Source organism: Dictyostelium discoideum (genome assembly GCF_000004695.1).
Source record: "Dictyostelium discoideum AX4 chromosome 2 chromosome, whole genome shotgun sequence".
In the NCBI taxonomy this organism is placed as follows: Eukaryota; Evosea; class Eumycetozoa; order Dictyosteliales; family Dictyosteliaceae; genus Dictyostelium; species Dictyostelium discoideum.
The window spans coordinates 3938755-3965519 of NC_007088.5; the positions used below are offsets into that span (position 1 = coordinate 3938755).

At 22.3% G+C, this 26765-nt stretch overlaps 13 protein-coding genes across 13 annotated transcripts; 7 read left to right on the forward strand and 6 right to left on the reverse strand.

Moving 5' to 3' along the window:
• Positions 1-217: 217 nt before the first annotated feature.
• DDB_G0274311 (GRIM-19 domain-containing protein) lies at positions 218-845 on the reverse strand (the record flags this gene model as incomplete). Its single annotated transcript, XM_638847.1, has 3 exons — positions 218-311; positions 475-546; positions 670-845. The coding sequence occupies 3 exons, from the start codon at positions 843-845 to the stop codon at positions 218-220; spliced, it is 342 nt and encodes a 113-aa protein (XP_643939.1).
• A 367-nt stretch (positions 846-1212) lies between these two features.
• pex4 (peroxin 4) lies at positions 1213-1766 on the reverse strand (the record flags this gene model as incomplete). Its single annotated transcript, XM_638848.1, has 2 exons — positions 1213-1419; positions 1524-1766. 2 exons carry the CDS (start codon positions 1764-1766, stop codon positions 1213-1215), a joined length of 450 nt encoding a protein of 149 aa, XP_643940.1.
• An 825-nt stretch (positions 1767-2591) lies between these two features.
• DDB_G0274739 (hypothetical protein) lies at positions 2592-4057 on the forward strand (the record flags this gene model as incomplete). The annotated part of the gene is made up of 2 exons (XM_638849.1): positions 2592-3602; positions 3728-4057. The coding sequence occupies 2 exons, from the start codon at positions 2592-2594 to the stop codon at positions 4055-4057; spliced, it is 1341 nt and encodes a 446-aa protein (XP_643941.1).
• A 274-nt stretch (positions 4058-4331) lies between these two features.
• dpiA (protein phosphatase inhibitor 2) lies at positions 4332-5220 on the reverse strand (the record flags this gene model as incomplete). The annotated part of the gene is made up of 2 exons (XM_638850.1): positions 4332-4660; positions 4764-5220. 2 exons carry the CDS (start codon positions 5218-5220, stop codon positions 4332-4334), a joined length of 786 nt encoding a protein of 261 aa, XP_643942.1.
• A 560-nt stretch (positions 5221-5780) lies between these two features.
• Positions 5781-7232, reverse strand: DDB_G0274317 (hypothetical protein; the record flags this gene model as incomplete). The annotated part of the gene is made up of 3 exons (XM_638851.1): positions 5781-6296; positions 6407-6649; positions 6750-7232. 3 exons carry the CDS (start codon positions 7230-7232, stop codon positions 5781-5783), a joined length of 1242 nt encoding a protein of 413 aa, XP_643943.1.
• Positions 7233-8116: 884 nt separating this feature from the next.
• Positions 8117-10057, reverse strand: DDB_G0274807 (hypothetical protein; the record flags this gene model as incomplete). Its single annotated transcript, XM_638852.1, has 2 exons — positions 8117-9660; positions 9751-10057. 2 exons carry the CDS (start codon positions 10055-10057, stop codon positions 8117-8119), a joined length of 1851 nt encoding a protein of 616 aa, XP_643944.1.
• A 792-nt stretch (positions 10058-10849) lies between these two features.
• mppA (mitochondrial processing peptidase alpha subunit) lies at positions 10850-12814 on the forward strand (the record flags this gene model as incomplete). The annotated part of the gene is made up of 1 exon (XM_001134603.1): positions 10850-12814. The coding sequence occupies one exon, from the start codon at positions 10850-10852 to the stop codon at positions 12812-12814; it is 1965 nt and encodes a 654-aa protein (XP_001134603.1).
• Positions 12815-14233: 1419 nt separating this feature from the next.
• DDB_G0274319 (hypothetical protein) lies at positions 14234-15268 on the forward strand (the record flags this gene model as incomplete). Its single annotated transcript, XM_638854.1, has 2 exons — positions 14234-14397; positions 14494-15268. 2 exons carry the CDS (start codon positions 14234-14236, stop codon positions 15266-15268), a joined length of 939 nt encoding a protein of 312 aa, XP_643946.1.
• Positions 15269-15923: 655 nt separating this feature from the next.
• On the forward strand, positions 15924-17489 carry purF (phosphoribosylpyrophosphate amidotransferase; the record flags this gene model as incomplete). Its single annotated transcript, XM_638855.1, has 1 exon — positions 15924-17489. One exon carries the CDS (start codon positions 15924-15926, stop codon positions 17487-17489), a length of 1566 nt encoding a protein of 521 aa, XP_643947.1.
• Positions 17490-17578: 89 nt separating this feature from the next.
• Positions 17579-18503, reverse strand: DDB_G0274323 (hypothetical protein; the record flags this gene model as incomplete). The annotated part of the gene is made up of 2 exons (XM_638856.1): positions 17579-18079; positions 18165-18503. The coding sequence occupies 2 exons, from the start codon at positions 18501-18503 to the stop codon at positions 17579-17581; spliced, it is 840 nt and encodes a 279-aa protein (XP_643948.1).
• A 290-nt stretch (positions 18504-18793) lies between these two features.
• ddx52 (DEAD/DEAH box helicase) lies at positions 18794-20913 on the forward strand (the record flags this gene model as incomplete). The annotated part of the gene is made up of 2 exons (XM_638857.1): positions 18794-19751; positions 19865-20913. The coding sequence occupies 2 exons, from the start codon at positions 18794-18796 to the stop codon at positions 20911-20913; spliced, it is 2007 nt and encodes a 668-aa protein (XP_643949.1).
• Positions 20914-21490: 577 nt separating this feature from the next.
• myoK (myosin IK) lies at positions 21491-24296 on the forward strand (the record flags this gene model as incomplete). The annotated part of the gene is made up of 3 exons (XM_638858.1): positions 21491-21676; positions 21800-24012; positions 24119-24296. The coding sequence occupies 3 exons, from the start codon at positions 21491-21493 to the stop codon at positions 24294-24296; spliced, it is 2577 nt and encodes an 858-aa protein (XP_643950.1).
• Positions 24297-24746: 450 nt separating this feature from the next.
• Positions 24747-26106, forward strand: DDB_G0274573 (hypothetical protein; the record flags this gene model as incomplete). Its single annotated transcript, XM_638859.1, has 2 exons — positions 24747-25004; positions 25102-26106. The coding sequence occupies 2 exons, from the start codon at positions 24747-24749 to the stop codon at positions 26104-26106; spliced, it is 1263 nt and encodes a 420-aa protein (XP_643951.1).
• Positions 26107-26765: the final 659 nt, after the last annotated feature.

The following is a 26765-nucleotide window of genomic DNA, read 5'->3' on the forward strand; positions in this document are numbered from 1 at the left end:
TTTGACCCAAGCATAAATTAAGATATTCCCATCATTTTGGAACACCAGTTTTGTTTTTTTTTTTTTTTTTAATATGTACGAGTTTTTTTTTATTTTTTGTTTTTGTTTTTTGTTTTTGTTGTTTTTGTTGTTTCTTGTTTTTTTTTTTTTTATTATTTTCTAATATTACTAAGGTTTATTATATATATATAAATGTTTTTTTCTTTTTACTATTATTTTAAAGGTCTCTGAGAAGTGCGGCAGCTCTCTTTCCAGTTTGTGGTGGCATCCATCTTGTAAAGTATACATTTTGATGTGGTGATGCAAGGAAACTATAATAATAATAATTATAATAATATAGTAGTAATTATTTGTTAATAACTAAACTAATTTACCATATGGTTCTCCTCCTCCTCCTCCTCCTCCTCCTATATATTATTTGTTGGGAAAATTTCTGAATAAATAATAAATAAATATAAAAATCTATAATCTTACTTAATATCATTCTCTGCTTGTAAAATTGGTAAAATCATTGATAATCTTCTCTTTTCTTCTTCTTCTCTTGCGCTAAATTTGCAAAAAATAATAAAACAAAGAGTTAGACATATGATCATATGTAGCAATTATAAAAAAAAGAATTTAAATATTATTATTATTTATTATTTATTATTGTTATTATTTTATTCTTACTTTCTTTCAACTTTATCTGAAAAGAAAATGTAAGTACCAACAGCCATAATTGAAAAGACACCTGCGAAAATGTAGGCACCTGGAATTGGTGAAGTTGAAGTTCTAGCATATTTTAATTTTGGGAAACCTCCAGCTGGTGGTAAATCTTGTACCCATTTTTGTCTATATCCAACCATTTTTTTATATTATGTAAATGTATGATTCAAATTGTGATTGAAAAAAAAAAAAAAAAAAAAAATTAAAAAATTCAAAAAAATTCAAAAAAAAAAATAAAAAAAAAAAAAAAAAATATGAGCGACAATGCTCTTTCTCTCTCTCCTCTAGAAAATGAAAATATGAGAAAACAGTATTTACAATTTTTTTATTTTTATTGAATATTAAAAAATCCCTTTTTTTTTTGGTGTCATTATTAAATTCATTTTTCGTTTTTCGTTTTTTGTTTTTTTTTTTGTGTGCATCTTAAAAATTTAGATCTTTCCATTTCTTTTTTTTTTTTTTTTTTTTTTACTTTTTATGATATAGTCAAATTTGGTGAGTTTTTTTTTAACAACCATATAATCTTGTGTACATTCTAGCTAATGAGTCATGACCTTTAACATCACCATTTCTAATTAAATTACCTGCGTCACAATTTAAAGGGCTATCAGCCTCTGGTAATGATAATAATGCTATAATTGATCTACAAACTGACTGAAGGGTATAAATTGCTGACCATGATGTTTTTAATAAATCTAAACAAATTTCACCAGTCTAAATATATATATTATTTTTTTAAAAAAAAAGTGTGTGTGTTAGATATTATTATTCTTTTATTATTTTTATTTATTTCTTTATTTATAGAGATTGAGATTTACCTTAAAATGAATATTTGGATGAAAAATTTTTGTAACAAATTTAATAGTTGGAGGTTGTAATGGATAGTTTGTAGGAACTGATATATCTAATTCAAATTTACCATTTTCATATGGTGTATCTGGTGGTCCCTTTATAATTGCTACCCATCTATATAAATCACTTTCATCTCTTGGATATAATAAAATGTCTTCAAATTCTTCATTTTGTAAGACTTTATATTCTTTCATTAATCTTGCTGCCATTTTTTATTTTTTTTTTATTTGTTAATTTTATTTATTATTATTATTATTATTATTGTTTTTTTGTATTCTTAAAAAAAAAAAAAACTTCCTTCTCGTGTTCTTTTGTGTTTTTTTTTTGTGTTGTTAAACGTAACTTCTTTGTGAGTGTGTTTTCTTTTTTTTAATTTAAAAAAAAAATATATTTTTTTTATTTTTTTTATTATTTTTTTTATTTTTTTTTTTTATTTTTTTTTTGCAACCTACTTGAAAAAAGAAAAAAAAAAAAAAAAAAAAAAATTAAAAAAAAAAAAAAGAAATTAGATAGGTTTTTTTTTTTTTTTTTTTATTAATACGTTATCACATTCACAATTTTAATTTTACTTATTTATTTTATTTATTTATTTATTTATTTTAATTTTTTTTTTTTTTTTTTTTTTTTTTTTTTTCAAAACCACATTTCCCCAATCACAACAATAAACCACCTTTAAAAAAAAAAACAAAAAACAAAAAACAAAATTTTTTATTTTTAAACCATCTATCTTTTTTTTTTTTTTCCATCCATTAAAATAATAATATTATTATTTATTTTTAAACAATTTATTAGCAATATTTATTTTTTTTATCCATTTTAATTTTTATACATATAAAAAAACAATAAACATAATTAATTTACACATTAAAATAAAATATATATTTTCTTTTTTAATTAAAAAACAAATCGATAATAATTTATAAAAATATACTATATAACAAAATAAAATAAAATAAAATAAAATAAAATAAAATAAAATAAAAAAAAACAATAATTTGCCTTTTTTTTTTTAATTTTACCCTATTCATTTTTAAATGAACCTATACAACAATAGTAATAGTAGTGGTAGTAGTAATAGTAGTAGCAGCAGTAACAATAAAACTAATATTGACTATAATGATATAAATAATAATGATATCTTAACTCCCAAAGGATATCACACAAGTATATATATAGACGATAATGATTTAAATAATAATCAAATTATCAACAAAAATAATAACAACAACCATAATCGCAATAATAATAATAATAATAATAATAACAATAACCATAATAACCCGAAGAAAATGGTAATAAATTTAAATCCATCTGGAATATTTATACCTTTAATGAATGATTTTGATGATGATGATGATGACGAACAAGAAAGTTTAATAAAAAATAATAAAATTACAATACCAACAATAAATTCACAAATAGCGATACCAATATTAAATAATAACGATAATAATAATAATAGTAATAATAAAACTGAACAAACAACAACAACAACAACAATAATAAAGAATACAACGATTTTTAATAATAAAACTATTTCATTTGGTAGAATTGGATTTAGGTCAATTGTAATATTTTTAATATTAGTACCATATATTTATATATTGAATTTTGCAATATTTCCATGGACAGTTAATTATGAAACAGAAAGAAAGGGTAAAATTCATAGTTTCATATCTATGGCATTGGTGATTCAAATGTTATGTAATTATTATTTATGTTCAACTACTGATCCTGGTAGTTTCAAAGACACCATATCACCATCATACTATCTATTACATCCAATCTCTTCAACCGATTCAAATGATCATAAGAAATGGTGTAACAAATGTAATCATCAAAAACCAGAACGAGCTCATCATTGTAGATATTGTAATAGATGTGTACTAAGAATGGATCATCATTGTCAATGGTTACAAAATTGTATTGGTTTATTTAATCAAAAATATTTTGTACTCTTTTTATTCTATACTTCAATATCAATTATTTATTTCTTTACTTTATTAATTAAAAGATCAATTGAATTAGTAACAAAATATACAATGGTAATTATTATTATAATAATTATTATTATAATAATAATTATAATAATAATAATAATATATTAGGATTAATTTAGAAATTATAATTTATTAACTTAATTTATTATTATTATTATTTTATAAAATAGGAAAAAACATTACCAAGTTTTGATTTATTACATTTATTTTTATTAGGAATTTTAATTATTATTTTAATTATAGCTGGTATTTCAATAATGGCATTGCTTTGGACTCAAATAGCATTAATTAGTAAAGGTTTAACAACGATTGAACATGAAGATAAAAAAAGAAAATATCAACAACCAAATTATTTAAATTTATATAAAAAGTATGATAAAGGTTCAATAATTTCAAATTTCTCAATTGTATTTGGAAATTTATCTTTTTTATGGTTATTACCAACCATACCAAATAATTTAAAAATAACTTCAAAAAAAGGTGACATTTTTATAGTTTAATATATTAATATATTAAAAATAAAATAAAATAAAAAATTTATAAATTTTATATATATATATATATATATATGTATATAAAATATAAAATTTTAAAATCAAAAATTTAAAATTGTTTTTCTTTTTTTTTTTATAATATTATACAATTATTTTATTTGAATATGTTTTTTTTTTTTTTTTTTTTTTTTTTTTTTTTTGAAAGGAAATATATGTATATTAAAGATGTGATTTATTAATTCTATTATTACTATAGTTATTATTATTATTATTATTATTATTATTGTTCGTCATCTGATAAATTTGCATTTAAATCTCTAACAACTTTAAATTCATTATAATGTGCTTTTCTTAAATTATCGAATTTCTTTTTATTTTCTTTCTTTTCTTCAGTTTCATCTTCATCTTCATCTTCATTATCATCATTATCATCGCTGTCACTTCTCATATGAATTTTTAAATTCTTTTTCTTTTTCTTTTTATCTTTTTCTTTTTCTTTTTCTTGTTGTTGTTCATCATTATCTGAATCCCATTCACTCTTTTCTTGTTGTTTATCTAAAGCATTTTGAAGTTCTAAAAATTTATTTTCTAAATATTTTTTACTTTCGTCTAATAATAATAAATAATAATAATAAAAAAAAAAAAGAGAACAACAATTAATATTAAAGAGAGAGAGAGAGTAAATAAAATTTATAAATTATTAATAATTTACCTGTTTCTTCTTCAGATTCATAATAATGATAAGGTGTTTTTGGTTCATCAATTTTCATTGTTGAAGATTTATTCATATCATTAATTGTTAAATTTTCTTCATCCCAAACTATCCTATTCTTTTTTGGTGGTGGTTGTGATTTATTCTTTAAGATACCTTTGGTTGGAGTATTACCTTTTAATGTACTATATGGTATGATTTTGAATTCACCATTACTTGAACTTTTTGTTAAATTTCGTTTCTTTTTATAAAGAAACTTTTGATTTTGTTTTTCATCTTCACTACTTTCTTCATCTTCTGCTTCATCATCATCATCATCATCATTAGTTTCACCATCTATATTATACATATCATCATCTAAATCAGATTCTTCTTCTTCTCCTTGTTCCTCTTCTCCTTCAATTGCATCATCATCTTTATAATGATGTTCTTCTAAAAATTCTTCATCTTTATTCATTATTTAAATTATTTTTATATTGGTTTTTTTTTATTTTATTTTTTTTTTTTTAAATTATGCTTATTAAAATAATTTATATTATTATTATTATTATAAGAATTATTATTATAATTATTATTATAATTATTATTACTTTTTTATTTAAAATTTAAAATTATTTATTATTTATTTATTTAATTATTTATTTAATTAATTATTTTAAAAAATGTGTCTGTTGGTAGAATTATTGTAAAATGAAATTAAAAAAAAAAAAAAAAAAAAAAATAAAGATTTTTTTTTTTTTAAACAAAATAAATTGTGAATTGGAAAAAAAAAAAAATTAAATGAAATTAAAAAAAAAAGAAAAACAAAAATTGAAATTAAAAAAAAAAAAAAAAAAAAAAAAAAAAAAAAAAAAAAAAAAAAAAAAAAAAAAAAAAAAAAAAAAAAAAGAGGTGTTTGGAAGGGGGTGAGATATTTTTAAAATCTGGAAATTTTTTTTATTAATAAATTAAAATTTGTTAAAGTATGTGTTGTATGTTTGTGTGTGAGAGGGGATGAATGGATTTCATTTAATTCCTTTATTCTGAAGGGAGTTTTGAATTTTCACTTTGGTAAACATATTCACTAACAATCTTTGGAGAGATGGTTGTTGAAGTTGAAGATGATGGTGCTGATGTTTCTTTAATAATTGTTGGAATGATTATATTCTTTTCAGCAGGTTGAGTTTGAGGGTTTTCATAAAAAGTAGTTGATGTTGAAGTTGAAGTTGATAAATCACCAGCATTGGTTGTGTTACTAGAGACATAAGTTGACTTTTGTTGAATTGGACTATTAGTTTCACTAACACTTAATCTCTTGAAAGATGATGATGTACCTTCATCCATTTTTAAATCATCAATTTTTGTACCTTTTGGAACTTCATAAGTTGTTGTGGTAGTTGTTGTTGTAGTTTCTTCAATGGTTTGTTCACTTTCTTTATCATCATTAGATGATGCATCATCTTTTTCATCAAAAATAATTGAACCATGTGGTACTGGATAATTATGATCTTTTGGAATCCAATTTGAATGATATTTTTCATAAGTTGGTGGTAACTATTTTTAAAAAAAATTTTTAAAAAAAAAAAAAAAAAAAAAAAATTAATAATGTGTTTTTTTTTTTTTTTTTTTTTTTTTAAAAAAAAGTAATAATAAAACAAACATACAGATTGATCAATTAAACCAAATCTTGAATGTAATTTTTCTTTAACTGGTTTTTGGTCCAAACTTAATCTAAAACTATGAACTACTTCATAACCATGATTAAAGAAACTTTGTAAATCAAATAACAATTGTCTTGAGAAATGAAGATTATCGACACTCTTGAATTCCAAATCTCTAATATCATGTTGATATTTACGATAACTATCATCATAGATAATTGTAGCTTTTTCAGCAACAGCTTCTTTCTATAAAATTAAAAAAAAAAAAAAAATAGATTTATTAATAATTATTATTATAATTAGTTTTTTAAAATAATTATTTTTACAAAAAATTAATTTTAATTACCTTTTTTAAAGTTGTTGGATTGGTTTTAGATTTTGATCTATATTTATCCAATTTATGAGTAGCATGATCGGCACGAACTCTATTGTTTTCCATTTGGTGGTTTTGTTTCTTTAATTTTTCAACAGAATGATGAGAGATGATTTCAGCATTATCATGAATTCCAATTTTAGTGGTTTTGAGAATTGGAAACATAAGATTTTGAAGTCTATGGAAACCTTCGGATAATTCATGAATTCTTGAATTATCAATATAGAGACCACCACCGAAACTGTTAATGGTATTGGCTAATACCTCCCATTTGGTTTGCATATCTTGAACTGAATCCATCCATGATTCAGAATGGTCTGCCAATAATTGATAATCGGATCTAATTATTTTACTCTCTGATTTTAATGATTTTGGATGATTACCATCTTGAACTGAATGATCCTGATGATGAACATGTTCTTGAGTTTTATAAATTCTATTTTTAACTGATTCCATAATTTGGTTTTTTTTTTTTTTTTTTTTTTTTTTTTTTAAAAGTATTATATAAGTTTTGTAATTTTATAAAGATAATATTATTATTTAAAGTGTTGGTATATTTTATTTTTTATTTAATTTTATTTAATATAGATAATAATATATTATTTATAAATTATATAAAATTGTTTAATTTTTTTAATTTTTGAAAATGAATGACAAAACAAAATTTTACATTTTATACAATACTTTTAGATTTGAAAAAAAAATATCAAGATCATTAATTATCCAATTTTGGTAAAATAAAAATTTAATTTTTTTTTTTTGTTTTTTTAAATTTAAAATTTCTAAAAAAAGAATTTTTTGTGGTTTACTAATTTTTTATCCTTGGAATTAATTTTATTTTTTTTATTTTTTTTTTTTTATTTTTTTATTTTTTTATTTTTTTATTTTTTTTTATAGTAAAAACTTTTTTATTATTTTTTTTATTTTTTTTATTTTTTTTTTGTAAAACCACAAGATTTACAAAAATTAAATTAAATAAAATAAAAATAAATTAAAAAAAAAAGTTTTTACTAAAAAAAAGAATTTTTTGTGGTTTACTAATTTTTTATATTCGGTATTATTTTTTTTATTTTTTTTTTTATTTTTCTATTTTTTATTTTATTTTATTTTATTTTTATTTTATAACCTGGGTATTAAATAAATTATTTTAAAATAAAATTTAAATTTATATAACTTTTTTTTTTTTTTTTTTTTTTTTATTATTAGAATTTTAATATGAAGTTGGAGTATTAATATGGTTATTATAACTATCATTTTCTAAATTTAAAGATTTATTAAATAAATTATTTTAAAATAAGATTTAAATTTAGTAATTTTTTTTTTTGTTTCTAATAAATATTTTATATAATTTTATTATTAGAATTTGAGGAGGATGAAGTTGGAGTATTAATATTGTTATTATTATTATTATTATTATTATTATTATTATTATTATTATTATTATTATTATTATCATTATTATTTTCTAAATTTAATGATTTATTATAATTTATTAAATAATTATTCCATTCTTCATTTTCTTTTTCTTTTGAAACCAATTGAAATGGATTTTTTTTATTTTTAATTATTCTGAAAATTCTATTAAATATTGTGAATTGTAATAATTGATTTGGTATTGGTGGATAGAGTCTATATTTTATTTTTACAGGTATGAAAAATGAACAGACCCAACCTACCATGATTACACATGAAACCCAATAAAAATTAATATTATATAAAATTGGATTATCAACTTTATAATGATACTGGTTTCTTAAAGTATCGTAGATTCCAGTGAAAATGAAACCCCCACAAACTCCAGACAGATTCCAAGATGTTAAAATTAAAGCATGACAAGTACTAATATTCTTTGTACCAAACAAGTCTGTTAAAAATGCAGGTACAACACCAAACCCACCACCATACATAAACGAGTATACCCAAATCAGTGATATGAATCCACCAAAACTATGCTCACTTATAATCTTTGTAATTAACCAAAATATTATAAACAGTATAGTTAATATGATATTAAATGATTCTCTTCTACCAATTTTTTCAGAAATTATTGGAAATAAAATTCTACCTAAAAAATTAAATACACTAGTAACTGAAACCACCATAGATGCTGTTTTTACATCCTTATAAAATATATCTTGAACAAAATCTGCAAGTCTTGAACTAATTATATTACTACATACACCATTTGCAAAAAACATAATATATAATATTCTAAATTCATAACTAGTTATTGATTCAATAATTGTCATTTTATTTAAATCTGGTTCTTTTAAAATTTCAATATTATTTTCTTTATTTTCTTCTTCTTCTTCTTGGTTTGTTTCTGTATTATTAATATTATTATTATTATTATTATTATTATTATTATTATTATTATTATTATTATTATTATTATTATTATTATTATTATTATTATTATTATTATTATTATTATTATTATTATTATTATTATTAATATTATAATTTGGTGGTGGTGGTAATCTAAATATTAAAGCTTGTAAAAGTATTATAAAAAGGAATATACAACCTAAAATTATAAAAGTAATGACAATATTGAATTTTTTAAGCATTGGTGTTAAGCATTGAGAAAAGATAATACCACCCATACTTAAACCACAAACACTAACACCTGATGCTAATCCTCTATGATCTGGAAACCATTTTTGTAATGTTGAAACTGGTGATAAATAAGTGAATGAATTACCAATTCCAGAACAAATACCATATCCAATATAAACTATAACAATTTGTTTAGTATAAACTCCAATTGCTGCAAAAAAATGAGCAAAACTATAAAATATACCACCAACTAAAAGTCCTTTTTTTGGTCCATTTCTTTCTAACCATGGTCCAACAAATAATAATGTTATACCAAAAATACTCACTTTTTATTATTAAATTAATAAATATTTATTAATAATTTATTTAATTTTTTTTTTTTTTTTTTTTTTTTTTAAATTAATTTTTTACATACTAGTTATATAATAAGTAATTGGTGCTTTTCCTTTTATAGGGTCATTATAAATATAAGTATCAATTGGTTTATTGAAAATTGACCAACCATAAAATGCACCAAGACAAATTTGTACGAGTAATGAACTTGGAAATAGTATCCATCTATTGAATGGAATTGAAAATAAAATGAATTTTTCATTTTCAATTTGTTTTTCTGATCTTTGATATGCTTCATCACGATAATAATAATTTATAAATCTTTTAATATATGAATATTTTTTTTTTTTATCATTTTGGTTTTCAATATTATTATTTTGAGATTTCATTATATTTTTATTTTTTTTAAATAAAACAATAGATGTGGACGTCGATTTTTAATTATTTATTTTTAAACGTTTTTTGTTTTTAATTTTTTAATTTTTAATTTTTAAATTGTTTTTTTTTTTTTTTTTTTTTTTTATCAATAGGAATAATCTTTGTTTTGGATAATACTATGGAAATGTTTTGGATAAAAAGTTAAAATACTAATACAAAAAAAGTTATTGTTTACAGGGTTGGCCGGATTTAAAAATTTAGCATTAAAGTGGTGAAAAGTAATATTTTATGCGGCGTAGGTGAGTTTATAACTCCTTTTTTTTTTTTTTTTTTACTTTTATTTTTTTTTATTTACTTTTATTTCTGCAGCTCCCCTTATTGTTTAAATCACACACACACATTTTTTAAAAAAAATTATTTTTAATTTAATTTTTTTTTATAAAGAAAAAAAAAAAAATATTAATAAAAAAAATTAAAGAAGATCGAAATTTCAAGAAGTGAATAGTAATAATAATATTTTTATCTTTCAATCATTATTCTTTGGAAAAAAAAAAAATAAAAAAATAAAAATAAAAAAAAAAAAAATAAAAATTAATCACAATAGCGATTTTCGTTTTTTCCAAAGTTTCACTTTTTTTTTTTTTAAAATTTTTTTTTTTTTTATTAATTAAAAAAAGAAATTCAATTTTTTTTTTTTTTTTTTTTTTGGCAGATCCCAATTTTATTTGCAAAAAAAAAAAAAAAAAAAATTAAATTGTGATTGTCACATAAAAAAAAAAAAAAAAATAAATAAATAAAATAAAATGAATATTATTTTTTTAAAAGTCCCCTCAATTTTTAAAAAATTAAATGTGGGAAATATTAAAATTTTAAATGTAAATCAAAATAGCCCATCTATAATAGTAAATAGTAATAATACAAAGAGTATTAAAAATCATAATTATTCATCTTTTACAAATAATAACAATAATAATAATAAAAATCAAGTAAATTTAGTTCAAAATAAATCAATATTATCATCATCATCATCATATAAAGGGAATAATAATAATAATAATAAATTATCATACACAACATCATCAAATAATAATAATAATAATAAAATTGAAGAAATTGTTAAATCAACAACAGTTTCACCATTTACACCATTAAATATTTTACATCCAAAATTAGTTGGTGAAAAACTTTATAGTAATGATAATGAAGCAAATAATAATCAAAAAGAGTTTAAAGCAGAGATATCAACATTACCAAATGGGATTAGAGTAGTTTCAAAACAAACTCATGAAGGTGTTTGTGCAATTGGGTTATATATAAATGCAGGTACAAAATATGAGTCACCCCAAGATAGAGGTGTATTTAATTTATTAGAGAAAATGACATTTAAAGAAACAAAAAACAATTCCACCTCAGAGATTATTAAAGAGTTGGAAGAGATCTCAATGAATGCAATGGCATCCTCAAGTAGGGAGATGATTAATGTTTCATTGGAAGTGTTAAGAAAAGATTTAGAATTCGTATTGAGTATCCTATCAGACCAAATTAAATCACCAACCTATTCAGAGGAGGAGCTTAGGGAGCAAATCGAAGTTTGTATTAGAAACTATGAAATGATTACAAATTCATCATCTGATCAATTAATGACAGAGATTTTAATGGGTGTTGCATTTGGTGATGCCGGTTTAGGCAATTTAGTGATTGCAACACCTGAACAATACCAAAACATCACTCGTGAGAAACTATTTGATGCATTAAGAAAATATTATGTTGGTAAGAATATAGTTATCAGTGTCACTGGTGCTGAACATTCACAAGTAATCGAATTGGTTGATAAATATTTCGGTGATATTCCATTCACTCAAAAAGATACCCCATCTGAAGATTCAATAGATAGTACTATCACCTATAAAGGTGGTACAGATGCTTGTGTCGCTGGTTTAATTCATAAAAATCATTTAAAATCTCAATTACAATTTTTAATTGAAAAACAACAAAAATTAAAACAACAACAACAACAACAACAACCACAACCACAAAATTCAAATATAGATGATAATGATAATGAAGAAGAATTATTAAATTTAGAAATTGAACAAACTAAAATTTCAATTGAACAATTAGAATTACAACAAGTTAAAGAATCATCTTGGATTATTGCATTCCCACATAGTGGTTTATCAACAGTTGCAGAGAATAAAGATATTATTAATGGATTGGTATTACAGTCATTGTTGGGTGGTGGCAGTTCTTATTCTACTGGTGGTCCAGGTAAGGGTATGCAAAGTAGATTGAATTTGAATGTAGTTTATTCTTCACATAGGGTAAAGAATTGTCATGCATTTTTATTCGTTTTTAATAAAGTTAGTTTATTTGGAATTAGTTTAACAACTCAATCAGGTTTTCTTCAAGACGGTATCGAATTGGTACTTCAAGAATTGTTAATGTTAAGATCATCAATGACTCAACAAGAATTGGAACGTGCTAAACGTTCTCAAAAATCACAAATCCTTCAAAATTTAGAAATGAGAAGTGTTCAATGTGATGATATGGCTAGACATATCCTATCTTTTGGCTCCTATAAATCACCTGAACAAATTTGTAAACTCATTGATTCCGTCACTTTGGATGATATTAAAAAATTAATTTCAAAACTAGCTCAATCAAATCCTTCCGTAGTTTCAATAGTTGCAAATGAAAATGAACCAATCTTAACTGCTGAACAATATAATCAAATTGTTAAACAAAATTCTTCAACTTTATTTAAATAAATTAGAATAGTAATAAATAATTAATAATTAATAAATAAAAATAAAAATAAAAATTAATAAAAATTTCATTACTAGTAGTTAGTATTTTTATTTATTATATTTGAATGATATCTATTAAATAAATACAAATAATATTTATAATAATAATATAAACAATTCCCTTTATTATTATTTTTATTTTTTTTGAAATTTATTTTTAATTTATTATTTATTAATCTAAACAATTGAATTATTGGGTTTTATTGGTTTTGAATGAAATAAAATAAAAAATAAGATATAATTTAAGATACAAAACACAGAATTTCATATTGGATAAATTTAAATCAGATTTAAATTGTTTTGTTTTTTTGGGGGATACTTTGAATATAAATATATCTTTTGATCAAGACATCAGTTTTTTTTTTTAAAAAACTCTCCTTACACACCCCACTTCAATTTATTATTTTAAGTTTATTTTTTTTTTTTTTTTTTTTTTATAATTATTTTTTTTTTTTTTTGGCTAAATAAATTATTCTGTTTTAAATTATTAAAATATTAATAATGATAAACTAATTAAATAAAAAATAAACGTTAAAATTGTGAGCAGAAATTATGAATTTGGTTTGAAAATATAAAAAATATTAGAATAAATGCAATTATTAGACATCTTCAAAGTGAAAGAAAAAGAGATTAAAATATTTCAGATTTCAACAGATAATAAAATTTTTTTTATATTGACTTTCATTTAAAAAAAAGTTATTATCAATAACAAAAAATGAATATTATTTGAAAAGGTTAAACAATTAATTTATTATTTAAAAAAAATGTTAAATAAAATGGGTTTCTAAAAATTAGAAAATTGAACTGAAGATATCCAAATGAATATCAGCATTCAATAAACCAAGTACTTGATTACATACATTTAATAAAAAGCAAATTTTAAATTATAAGCAATAATTTATAATTTATAAATTATTTAATTTAATAAATGTTATTGGAAAAAAGATAAAAAATAAATTTAAAAAATTAATTTAATTTAACCTCTTTATTTTAAAAAAAAAATATATAAATAATTAAAAAAAAATTCTATAGAAACTATAATCAATTTATTGATTTTATATGATTATAGTTTATAAATTGGCAAATTTACTTTTTTAATTTTTTAAAAGTAAAGATTTATAATTTTTCTTGGTAAAAAAAAAAGTAAAAATAAAAATAAAAAAATTTAAAAAACGTTAATGTATTTATCTCCATTTATTTATTTATTTGAGTGAGTGGTTATTTTTACTTGGTTCATCAAAAAATAAATTAATTAAAAAAATATAAAAAAAAAACTAATTAAACACAAAAAAACAAAAAAATAAAAAAAAAAAAATTAAAAATAATTTTAACAGTTTTTTTAATTAAGTTTATTTATCTATATTTTTTTAAATAATTAAAATGATAACAAAAGTGGAATATTTAATAAACCCAGATACCCAATTTAAAAATGGACCCATTTCAATTATTCTTGGTTATGCAGGAAGTACACTCAGAGTATTAAAAAATTATGCAAAAATTTGGCATGACAGAGGATTTAATGCTATTTTATTACCACATTCAATGTATGTAAAAAAAAATTAATAATATTATAAATTGGAAAAATTAAAATAAAGAATTCTAATTCTTTATTTTTTTTTTTTTTTTTTTTTTTTAAAAAGTGATACTTCTTGTGTATTTAATGAAGAAATGGAATTAATTATTTTTAAATATTTAGAAGATTATTTTAAAAATAAAAACAACAAAAGAATGATTTGTTTTCATGTACTATCAGCTGGATCAATGTTTTTAGGAAAATTACTTGAATCTATGAAAAAAAAAAATGAATTTAATTATTTATTTAGTTTAATAAAAGGAGTGGTTTATGATAGTGCACCATTGTTAGATGAAAATGATTCATTATGTGGTACATTATTAGCTGCTGGTGTAAATATTTTTAATATTGATGAAAATTTCGTACAAACTAAAATTGATAAATTATTTTTAGAATCATTTTTTCATATATGGAAAAAAATGACAACGATCTATTATTCCCAATTAATTTCACCATTAAATAAATGGCCACATTTAATTATATATTCACCAAATGATTTCGTTATTTTATCAATTTATGATTTTATTGATCAAATTAAATTAATTCCGGGAATGAAAGAATTTAAAGATTTTAAGAATAACAATGAAAATAATTATAATAATAATAATATTATTAATAATAATAATAATAATAATAATAATAATAATAATAATAATAATAATAATAATAATAATAATAATAATTTTTTAAATAGTTTATACATTATTGAAAAAGTTTTCCAAAGTGAACATTGTAAACACCTCCTAAAAAATCCAAAAGAATATATTGAATCAGTTAATCAATTAATTGATTTAGCATTTTTAAATGAAAAAAATCAATTACAATCATTAATTAAATTATAATTTAAAAAATAAAAAAATAAGCCTAGAAAAAAAGAAATTATAATTTAATTTGAAATTAATTAATAATTTAATTTGAAAAACAAGTCCCAACTTTTTTTGCTTGTAATCCCAAAAAAAAAAAAAAAAAAAAAAAAAAAATCTCAATTATTTCAAGTCATCGGGAAAAATAAAAAAAAAAAATAAAAAAAAAAAAAATAAAAAAAAAAAAAAAATGAAAAGGTTTATTTACGAAAATAAATGCCGAAACTGGCGAAACGTTTTTTATAATTATTTTTTAAAATTTTTTTTTTATTAGTATCGCATAAAATAAAATTAAAAAAAAAAAAAAAAAAAATTAATAATAATATCAATTTTTAACATTTATCATACTCTCTCTCTCTGTTACTTCATATATTATAAAAAAAGAATATTTTTTTTTTTTGTAAAATTTTTAAACTCAATTTAAATCACACTTCATCTCATTTTACCCCTTTACATTTTTACACTTTTTTCAAAAAAATTTTTTTTTTTATTTTTAATTAAAAAAAAAAAAATAAAAATAAAAATAAAAACAAAAATAAAAAACAAAAAATAAAAATAATAATAATAATTTAAAATAAAGTAAACAAATAAATAATAAATAAAATAAAATAAATATAATAAAAAAAAAAAAAAAATGGAAAATAATAATAATAATTTTATTGAAGAAGAAGAAGAATTAAGTGAACCAAAAGAAAAATGTGGAGTTTTTGCAATTTATGCACCAGAATTAGATGTTAGTAGAATTGCATTTTTTGGATTAGTAGCATTACAACATAGAGGACAAGAATCATGTGGTATAGCAACCTATGATGAATTTCAAAGTGTACATGTAGAGACAGGTATGGGATTGGTGAATCAAGTTTTCAATGAAACTAATTTGAAGCCATTGAAGGGTAAGATGGCAATTGGACATACACGTTATTCAACAGCAGGAAAGAGTACATTGGTCAATGCACAACCAGTGATTGTGCAAACATTGCATGGTCAAATTGGTATTGTACAAAATGGTAACCTCACCACTGCAAAGAGTTTAAGAAAAGAGTTGATGCAAAAGGGTGTTGGTTTCTTTATAGATAGTGATGTCGAAGTAATTACACAATTGTTATCCAACAATCCAGAGGGTTGCGATCCACATAAACCAAATTGGGAGAATAGAATCGCCCATTTCATGAGCAAAGCAGAGGCTGCCTACGCATTGTGTTTGATGACACCCAACGGTATCTACGGTGTGCGTGACTCGTTGGGAATGCGTCCATTATGCTTGGGCTCGTTGGAGGTGCCATGCAAGGACGACCCAACCAAGACCATCACTCGTTACGTGTTGACCTCAGAGTCTTGTGCCATCGGCACCATTGGCGCAAAGTTTATACGTGACGTTCGTCCAGGTGAAATCGTACACATCAACGAGAATGGTATCACCTCCTTCATTGGCCGTTCGCCATCGGATAATCCAGCATTATGTGTTTTCGAATATGTTTATTTCTCACGTCCAGATTCATCAATGGAGGGCCAACTAATCCATATCGTCCGTCAACGTATGGGCGAGACATTGGCTCGTGAGTCACCACCACCACAAACCTGCTCCAACAATGACACCATTGTTATAGGTGTCCCCGACTCCTCATTACCCGCTGCCATTGGGTATGCCAAACAATCGGGTATCCCATTCACAGAGGGTTTAACAAAGAATCGTTACATTCATCGTACTTTTATTCAACCATCCGATCATTTACGTCAACAAGGTATAAAATTGAAATTCAATCCACTCACAGAGAATATTCAAGGTAAGAAAGTGATACTCGTAGATGACAGTATCGTTAGAGCAAACACTATCAAAGCTTTAATTAAATTGATTAGAGGAGCTGGTGCCACTGAAATTCATGTCAGAATCTCCTCTCCACCAGTTTTACATCCATGTCACATGGGTATCGATATGGCAACATACGACCAACTCATTGGTCACAATAGAACAGTCGAAGAAATTCGTGAATATATAGGCGCTGAAAGTTTACAATATCTAACCCTAGAAGGTTTAATGAAATCTGTCAATATTGGTATTAAACCACAAGCTGAAACTAATTCAACTCCATGTTTTTCAACTTCATCCCCAACTACAACCAAAATTAAAATTAATGAAAATAATCAAAAACATTGTGTTGCTTGTTTCACTGGTGATTATCCTTGCAGTTTAGATTTTTAAAAATAAAATAAAATAAAATAAAATAAAATAAAATAAATAATTTTTTTAAAAAAAATACAATTTTATTTTTTTTTTTTATTTTTTTTTTTTTATATCATTTGTAATGGACCAAAGGTTGCATTCATTTCTTCTTTTAATTCATTGATTTCATCCTCTGGTAAAGTAGATTCAATTTTTTCAATTAAAAAACTAATTTTATGAATGATTTCTTTAGATTTGTCGAGATTACCTTTAACTTTATCCATTACTTCTTTAATACCAAATTGAGCATGTGTTGCATCACTAGTTTTAATTTGCATAATATTAGTGATTTTCTTTGCTTGTTTAGTTTCAACATCTCGTATTTTTTGAAGGATTTCATTTTGTTTCTCATGAATATAACCTGTTGAATTCTTTAAATAATTTTGAATATCTATACATAAATTTAAATAACCACGATGATCCATTTCTGGTATTGATATATGATGTTTCTTTTTTAAATATTTTATAAACTTTTCTTCATCTCCTAATATATCATCACCATTACCAACACTTTGATCTTGATCAAATTCATCATCATCATCATCATCAATACTTAATAATGGATAAAACTATAATTAAATAAATAGATAGTTAGTCATTTATTTTAAAATACATTCTCAATCCTCAAATGACATAAAAAATAATAATAATTACAATTGGTGTATTAAATAATATATTTAATTCTGGTTCGTATTCTTCTTTTTTCTCTAATTGATTAATTGTTATAATTTCATTGGTACTAGTACTTTTACTTATTGATCCACTACCACTACTACCACCAGTAACACCACCAGTACTATTGTTTAATTGTTGTTTATTATCTGTATTATTATTATTATTAAAGTGTGTATATTCATTTGGTATTATCTTTTGATTACTATTGTTAATTGTTCCATATTTTTGACTTTTATTATCTATATTTCCACCAACATATTCACTAAAATTATTATTATTATTATTATTATTTTTATTTGGGCTTTCTGTTTGTCCCATTACTTTTTTTTTTTTTTTATTGAAAAAAAAAAAAAAAAAAAAAAAAAAAAAAAAAAAAAAATTAAATTAAAATTAAAATAAAAATAAATTAAATTAAAAAAAAATTAAAAATAAAACAAAAAATTAAAAAAAATTAAAAATAAAAAATTAAAAAAAAAAAAATATTTTTTAAAAAGCCGACGTTTAGACGAAAAAAAAAAAAAACTTTTTATTTTTTTTCTTTTTTTTTTTTTTTTTTTTTCATTTTGTAATCATTTATACCTTGTATCTGATTTATATACAAATAAATTATGGATAATAGTATATTTTATAGTCTTGGAAATGGAATTAAATTTAATAAAAATAAATATAAAAAAGAAATTGGAATTTTCAATGGTATAACATCTCATGAATTAGATAAACAAACTAAAACCAATAATAAAGTTCACTTTTTTAAAAATACAACACCATCAACACCTGTAATTTCAAAAAAAGATAATATAAAACAAAAAAAAGAAGAAGAAGAAGATAATGATAATGATAATGAAGAATCAAAAGAAGATGATGATTTTGTAGAAGATGATGATAATGATGATGATGATGATGATGATGATGAGGATGAAGAAAATGAAGAACCAAAAGAAAAAGAATTTATAAAACATCAAGTCAATAATGATGAGGAAGAAGAAGATATTACATTATTTAATAAATCAAATGAAAATGAAAATTCAGATGATTCAGATGATTCAGATGATTCTGGAAAAAATAAAAATAAAAATAAAAATAAAAAAGTTTCAAAAGAAACACAAGAGGATAAACATAAAAGAGAGATTGCAACATTTAGAAATAAACATAGAATTAAAGTTGATGGTACAGATATACCAGATCCAATGACAGAATTTTCACAATTAGAGAATAGATTCAAAGTTAGAAAATATCTTTTAAATAATATTAATGAGATTGGTTATAAAGAACCATCACCAATTCAAATGCAAGTTATACCAATTCTTTTAAAAGAAAGAGAAGTCGTTGCAATTGCACCAACTGGTTCTGGTAAAACTGCATCTTTCTCCATTCCAATACTTCAAGCATTATATGAACCAAAAAAGGAGGGTTTTCGTTCAGTTATCATTGCACCAACTCGTGAACTTGCTCAACAAATTTATCGTAATTTTAGATTACTCTCTAAAGGTAAACCATTTAGAATTTGTGTTTTATCTAAAAATTTACATAATCAATCAACAAATGAAAATTTAATTAAAAATTATGGTAAAGTATTTAAAATCTAAAATCTAAAAAAAAAAAAAGTGGGGGTGAAATTATAATTTTAAAAAATTAAAATATCTAACTTTTTTTTTTTTGTATTTTTTTATTTTTTTCAGATATTTTAATTACAACACCATTAAGATTAGTTTATTTAATTAAAGAAAATTTATTATCATTAAATAAAGTTGAATATTTAGTATTTGATGAAGCAGATAAATTATTTGATAAGAATTTCCAAGAACAAGTTGATATTGTTGTAACAGCATGTCAAAATCCAAAATTAAAGATTTGTTTATTCAGTGCCACTATGAATCAACAAGTTGAGGAATTGGGTCATTCAATTATGAAAAATCCAATAAAGATTATAATTGGTGAACAAAATGCTGCAGCAATTACAGTTGATCAAAAATTAATTTATGTTGGTAAAGAGGAGGGAAAGTTATTGGCAGTTAGACAATTGATTCAAAAAGGTTTAGAACCACCCATTTTAATATTCACTCAATCTAAAGAGAGAGCACATGATTTATTCCAAGAGTTGATTTTCGATGGTATCAATGTTGATGTAATTCATTCAGAGAGAACTCAATTCCAAAGAGACACAATCGTAAAGAAATTCCGTATGGGTAAGATTTGGGTACTAATTTGCACAGAGTTGATGGCAAGAGGTATGGATTTCAAAGGTGTCAATTTCGTTATTAATTTCGATTTCCCTCATACCCTCGCTTCATACATTCACAGAATTGGTAGAACTGGTCGTGCTGGTAGACCTGGTGTAGCATATACCCTCTACACCGATGCCGATACTCCAATGTTACCAACCATCGTTCATGCTATGAAACAATCTGGTTCTCATGTTCCAGATTGGATGTTAAATCTAAAAGTTCAAGGTAAAAAGAAACAACAATATAGATTAAAAGGTGTTGAAAGGGAATCATTTTCAACGATTCCCCTTAGTGAAAGAACTTCTTCAAAATTCAAACTTAGAAAAAATAAAAAATCTTTCAATTTACCTGGTGATCAACAAAAATCAAATGAAAATAATAACAATAATAATAATAATAATAATGATAATAAAAAAAGAAAATCTTTTAATAATAATGGTGAAAAAAATAATAATCCAGAAAGAAAACAAAAACAAATCAAAAAACCAAAAAAAATAATTTAAAATAATAATAATAAAAAAAAAAAAAAAAAAAAATTTAATTTAAATCTTTTATAATCATTATTTTAAACCCAACCATCAAAACAATATTCAAAAAAAAAAATTCATTCATTTTTTTTTTTTTTTCAAATCATTTTTATTTGAAAACTGATCCCAATGGTTTATAAGAAAAAAAATTGGATTATTTTTTTATTTTTTATTTTTTATTTTTTTTTATTTTATTTTATTTTTTTTTTTTTTTCCTTTTGGTAAATACTTTTTTTTTTTTTTTTTTTTTTTTTTTTTTTTTTTTTTTTATTATAACTTTTTAACAGAAAAGAATAAATAATAAGATTTTTTTTTTTATTTTTAAATCTTTATTTTTAAATTAACCAAACAAAATAAAAAATAAAAAAATATAAAAATAAAAATTAATAAAAAGTAGAAAAGTCAAAAAATATCTTGAAAAAAAAAAAAAAAAAAAAATATCTTTTTTTTTTTTTCTAAATTGAATTTTGATCAATTAAAAATTATAGATAATAATAATAATAAATAACTTTTTAATAATAAAAATAATAAAAATAATAATAACAATAATAAAATGTTTCGTTTATTTTCATCAGGTGTTGATGATTTAGTTTTAGTTTCAAATCCAAGTAATGGTGAGGTAACAAGTCAAATTGGTGCTAGATTTGATAGAGAATTAATTTATACAAATATTGGTGAAGTATTAATTGCTGTTAACCCTTATAAAGCATTACCAATTACTGGTCCTGAATTTATTAAAGTAGGTTTTTTTTTTTATTATTTATTAAATTAATTTTTTTTTTTTTTATTTTTTTTTTATTTAAAAATTATGTTTGGAAAATATTAATATTTATATATATATTTATATAATTTTTTATTTTAGTTGTATCAAAATGCATCAGGATCAGATGCTTCACCACATATTTATGCATTAGCAGAAAGAGCATATAGAAGAATGGTTGATGAAAATGAATCACAATGTGTTATTATTTCAGGTGAATCAGGTGCTGGTAAAACAGTCTCTGCAAAATTAATTTTACAATATGTTACATCAGTATCACCAAATAATAGTAGCGGTGGTGGCATTGGTGGTAGCGGTGGTGGAAATGGCGGAATTCCACAATATGATGGTGGTAGTGATGACCGTCCTTCACCACCAATGGGTAGAGGTATGGGTATGCCAGGTATGGTTGGTAGAGGTGGTTTGCCAACTAGAGGGGGTGGTCCACCATCAAGAGGTGGAGGTCCACCACCAACTAGAGGTAGAGGTGGTCCACCACCACCAATTCCTCAAAATAGAGGAGCACCACCACCAGTTTCAAATGGAGGAGCACCACCACCAGTTGCAAGAGGTCCAGTTGCACCACCACCAACCAGAGGAGCACCACCAACAAGAGGGGGAGGTCCAGCAAATAGAGGTGGTAGAGGTGGTGGTCCACCACCAGTTTCAACATCAAGAGGTGGAGGTGGTTATGGTGGTAGTAGTAAAACAGTTGATGTTGAACATATTAAAAAGGTAATTTTAGATTCAAATCCATTAATGGAAGCAATTGGTAATGCTAAAACAGTTAGAAATGATAATTCATCACGTTTTGGTAAATATTTAGAGATTCAATTCGATGATAATAATGCACCAGTTGGTGGATTAATTTCAACCTTTCTTTTAGAGAAAACAAGAGTAACATTCCAACAAAAGAATGAAAGAAATTTCCATATTTTCTATCAAATGTTGGGTGGATTAGATCAAACCACTAAATCTGAATGGGGATTAACTCAAGCCACCGATTTCTATTATCTTGCCCAAAGTAAATGTACAACCGTTGAGGATGTTGATGATGGTAAAGATTTTCATGAAGTTAAAGCAGCAATGGAGACCGTTGGAATTTCAAGAGATGAACAAACTGAAATCTTTAGAATTCTTGCTGCCATTTTACATGTTGGTAATATTCGTTTCCAAGGTGAAGCACCAGCTTCGGTCATTGATGAAACTCCATTACAATGGGCTGCTTCATTGTTGGGTTGTGATCCAACATTCCTTTGTCAATCATTGAATCATAGACAAATTCAAAGTGGTAGTGCAAGACACACTCAATATCAAGTACCACAAAATCCTGATCAATCCGCTGGTCTTAGAGATGCATTGGCAAAAACCCTATATGAACGTATTTTCGATTTCATTGTAGCTCGTGTTAACAAGGCAATGTCTTTCAGTGGAAATTGCAAGGTCATTGGTGTTTTGGATATCTATGGTTTCGAAGTATTTGAACGTAACTCTTTTGAACAATTTTGTATCAATTATGTCAATGAACGTCTTCAACAGATCTTTATTGATCTTACAGTTCGTGGTGAACAACGTGAGTATCATGAAGAGGGTATGAAATGGAAGGATATCAGTTTCTTTGATAATAAAATTGTAGTAGATCTTATCGATGGAAATAAACCACCTGGTATCATGAGAGTTTTAGATGACGTTTGTAAAACGGTTCATGCTGTCGATAGTGCCGCTGCAGATATTAAATTCATGGAGAAATTAATTCACTCCATTCAAAGTCATCCCCATTTAGTCATTTCAAATACTGGTTCCTCTGCTGATGAATTCACAATCAAACATTATGCCGGTGAAGTATCTTATTCAATAGAAGAGTTTTGTTTCAAAAATAATGATAACCTTTACGCTTCAATCGTTGGTTGTCTTCAAAATTCAACCTATCAATTCATCGTATCTTTGTTCCCTGAAAATATTCAAGATAATAAACAAGCTCCTACCACTTCAAGTTTCAAAATTCGTCAATCTTCAAGTTATTTAGTAACTCGTTTATCCGCTTGTACTCCACATTACATTAGATGTATTAAACCAAATGATAAAAAACAACCAATGAATTTCGTCTCGTCAAGAGTTGAACATCAAGTTAAATATTTAGGTATTTTAGAAAATATTAAAGTTAAAAGATCTGGTTACGCTTATAGACAATTAAAAGATATCTTTTTAAATAGATTTGGTAAAATTATGGATGTTCAACCAAGAAATGTTCAAGAATTTGTTGAATATATAACTAGAACTCATAAAGATATTAATGCTGATGAATTTGAAGAAGGGTAAATTTATTAATTATAATTAATTTTATTTAATTTTATTTTTAAAACTATTACTAATATTTTTTTTTTTTTTTTTTTTTTTTTTTTTTCCTCTCCCCTTTAATAGAAAAACAAAAATCTTTGTAAAAAATCCAGAAACAATCTTTGTAATGGAAGATTTATTAATGCAAAAGATTGATCCAATTGGTTACAAGAATAGAGTACAAGCATACAAAGAAAATGAAAAATTGGCTCAAATGAAACAAGGTAAACACTCAATGAAACAAAAATGTCTTATTCAATAAATTAATTTATTAGAAAAAAAAAAAAAAAAAAAAAAAAAAAACATAAACATAAAAATAATAATAATAATAATAATTATAATAATAAAAATAAAAATATCAAATCAACAAATAATGTACTTTAAAAATAAAAAAATAAAAAATAAAATATTTATTCCGAAAATTTATATTAAGTTTGTTTATTGTTTTTTTTATTTTTTTTTTAAAATAACTAATTTTCCATAAAACTATTGTCAAATTTTCAATGTGGTTAATTACCCACAAACTTTTTTTTTATTTTTTTTATTTTTCAGTAATAATTTAATTTTTGGAGAAGATGTGGAAAATAACAAACCACAACACAAGGCAATTTTTTTTTTTAAATAATTATTTTAAAACAATATAAATATTTGTGGTTTTTGTTTTAATTTTGTTAAATTTTTTTATAAAAAAAAATAAAATCATATATCAAATATGAAATTATTTATTTTAATTATAATTTTATCTTTTTTTTTAAAAAATGTTTATTGTAAAAATAATTTCAAAATTGTAGATCCAAAATATGTAAAAGAAATTCATTCAAATGAAGCTTCAGTTATTTACATTTTGGATAATAAAAATAATCTCTGGGCAAAAAATACAACTGAAAATTTTGAATCTAAACATCTTATTAAATTAATTCCATTGGAAAATCCAAAGATATTAGGATCATTTTTAAATGATACTGTAAGTGTTTCAATTAAATATATATTATAATAAAAATAATTAATTTTAAATAATAATTAATATTTTAGTTAATATTAAATTAAAAAAATTCAAAATAATATAGTTGTTTATTATTGGTTCAAAATACCAAGAATTATATTATAACTATAAAATATTTGACCCTTTATTTAAACCCATATTATTGATTTCAAATTACAATAATTATCACTATTCAATGAATATTCAAGATGGTGGTAAATCTATTAATTTTTATTCAATGACAACAAAGAGAAATCAAGGTATTGATTATTTTTCAATTTCAATTGAAAATCTTAATATTAAAGATTCAAATTTTGAAAATGTTATCAATTTAAATGCTTTAACCAACAATAATAATAAATTATTTATAACTAATATTAGTGTTGATTCAAAATCAATTGAATCTTTCAAGTTTTCTCATGATAAATATAATGATATTTATCGTTGTTTAATTAAAGAAAAACAAACCAATAATACATGGATAGTTTCATTGGAAAAAGGATCAATTGGAATGTTTAAGGTTGATATGGGAGTTGTTAATTTTGATAATATTATATTTGTTTCAAAAGATTTTAAATCTATGATGTTTAGTTATATTGGTAATCATAGTAATTTAATGGCTGTATCCTGTGATTTAAAAAATAATATAACTAATATTGAAGAAATGGTTTTACAATCACCTAATAATTCCTATCAAATTATTTCAGATGCAAATAAGGAATTTATGTTTTTATCTTGCAAGACTTTGGCAGAATGCTTTTTACATACATTTTCATCAATTGATTTTTCCTTTATTTCAACAACAAGATTATTTAGATTAAATTTGGATGGTAATACTCCACTCTCAATTAACTCTGTTTATTATGTTTTCAGAAGAAATAGAATTGAATTAAATGATGAAGATGATACTATACTTATTGCAATCCTAGTTCCAATATTTACTTTTTCCTTAGTACTTTTAGTTGGCTTATCTTATTATTTTATTGTTGTAAAAAACAAATCACAAAATAAACACAAAGAAAAAAAATTGGAAAGTGTTGAAATTCCAAAAGATATAATAACAAGTGGTGCTGACTTTGAAATTGATTAATATTTAAAAAAAATAAAATAAAATAAAATTAATAAAACAAAAAAAAAATTAATATCCTCTACCATCTAATATATATATATACTGAAATATTTTTTTATTATGTTAATATTTAAAAAAACAAATAACCAAATCAGTTTTAAGGTGTCACCATTCGGTTCTCTCACCTAGGCACATCAGCCAATTTTAAAATTGTTTTTTTTTTTTTTTTTTTTCCAATTGCAAAAATAAAAAAAAAGTTTTGATTTGAATCTGGTTTAATAATTGGTTCTAATATTATAATTCCAACTAGTTAAAATTTAACTATTTCAAGTTCATCTAATATTATTTTAAATCAAATTAATATTGATGGCATATTTTATTAATATTTCAACATTTCAATTTAATAAATGTTGGGATGTATAATTAAAAAAAAAAAAAATAAAAAAAAAAAAAAAATAAAAAAATATTATCAAAAAGGATTAAAAATAAAAAAAAAAACCAATTTCTTTTATTTTATATTATTTTTTATTATAAATAACAAGTTTAATTTCTATTTTATTTTATTTTATTTTATTTAAATTAATTTTATTTTTTATTATAAACAACAAGTTTTGACTTTGTTTTTTTTATTATAAATAACAAAATATTTTAAACCTTGTTTTTTATATTTAAACTATAAT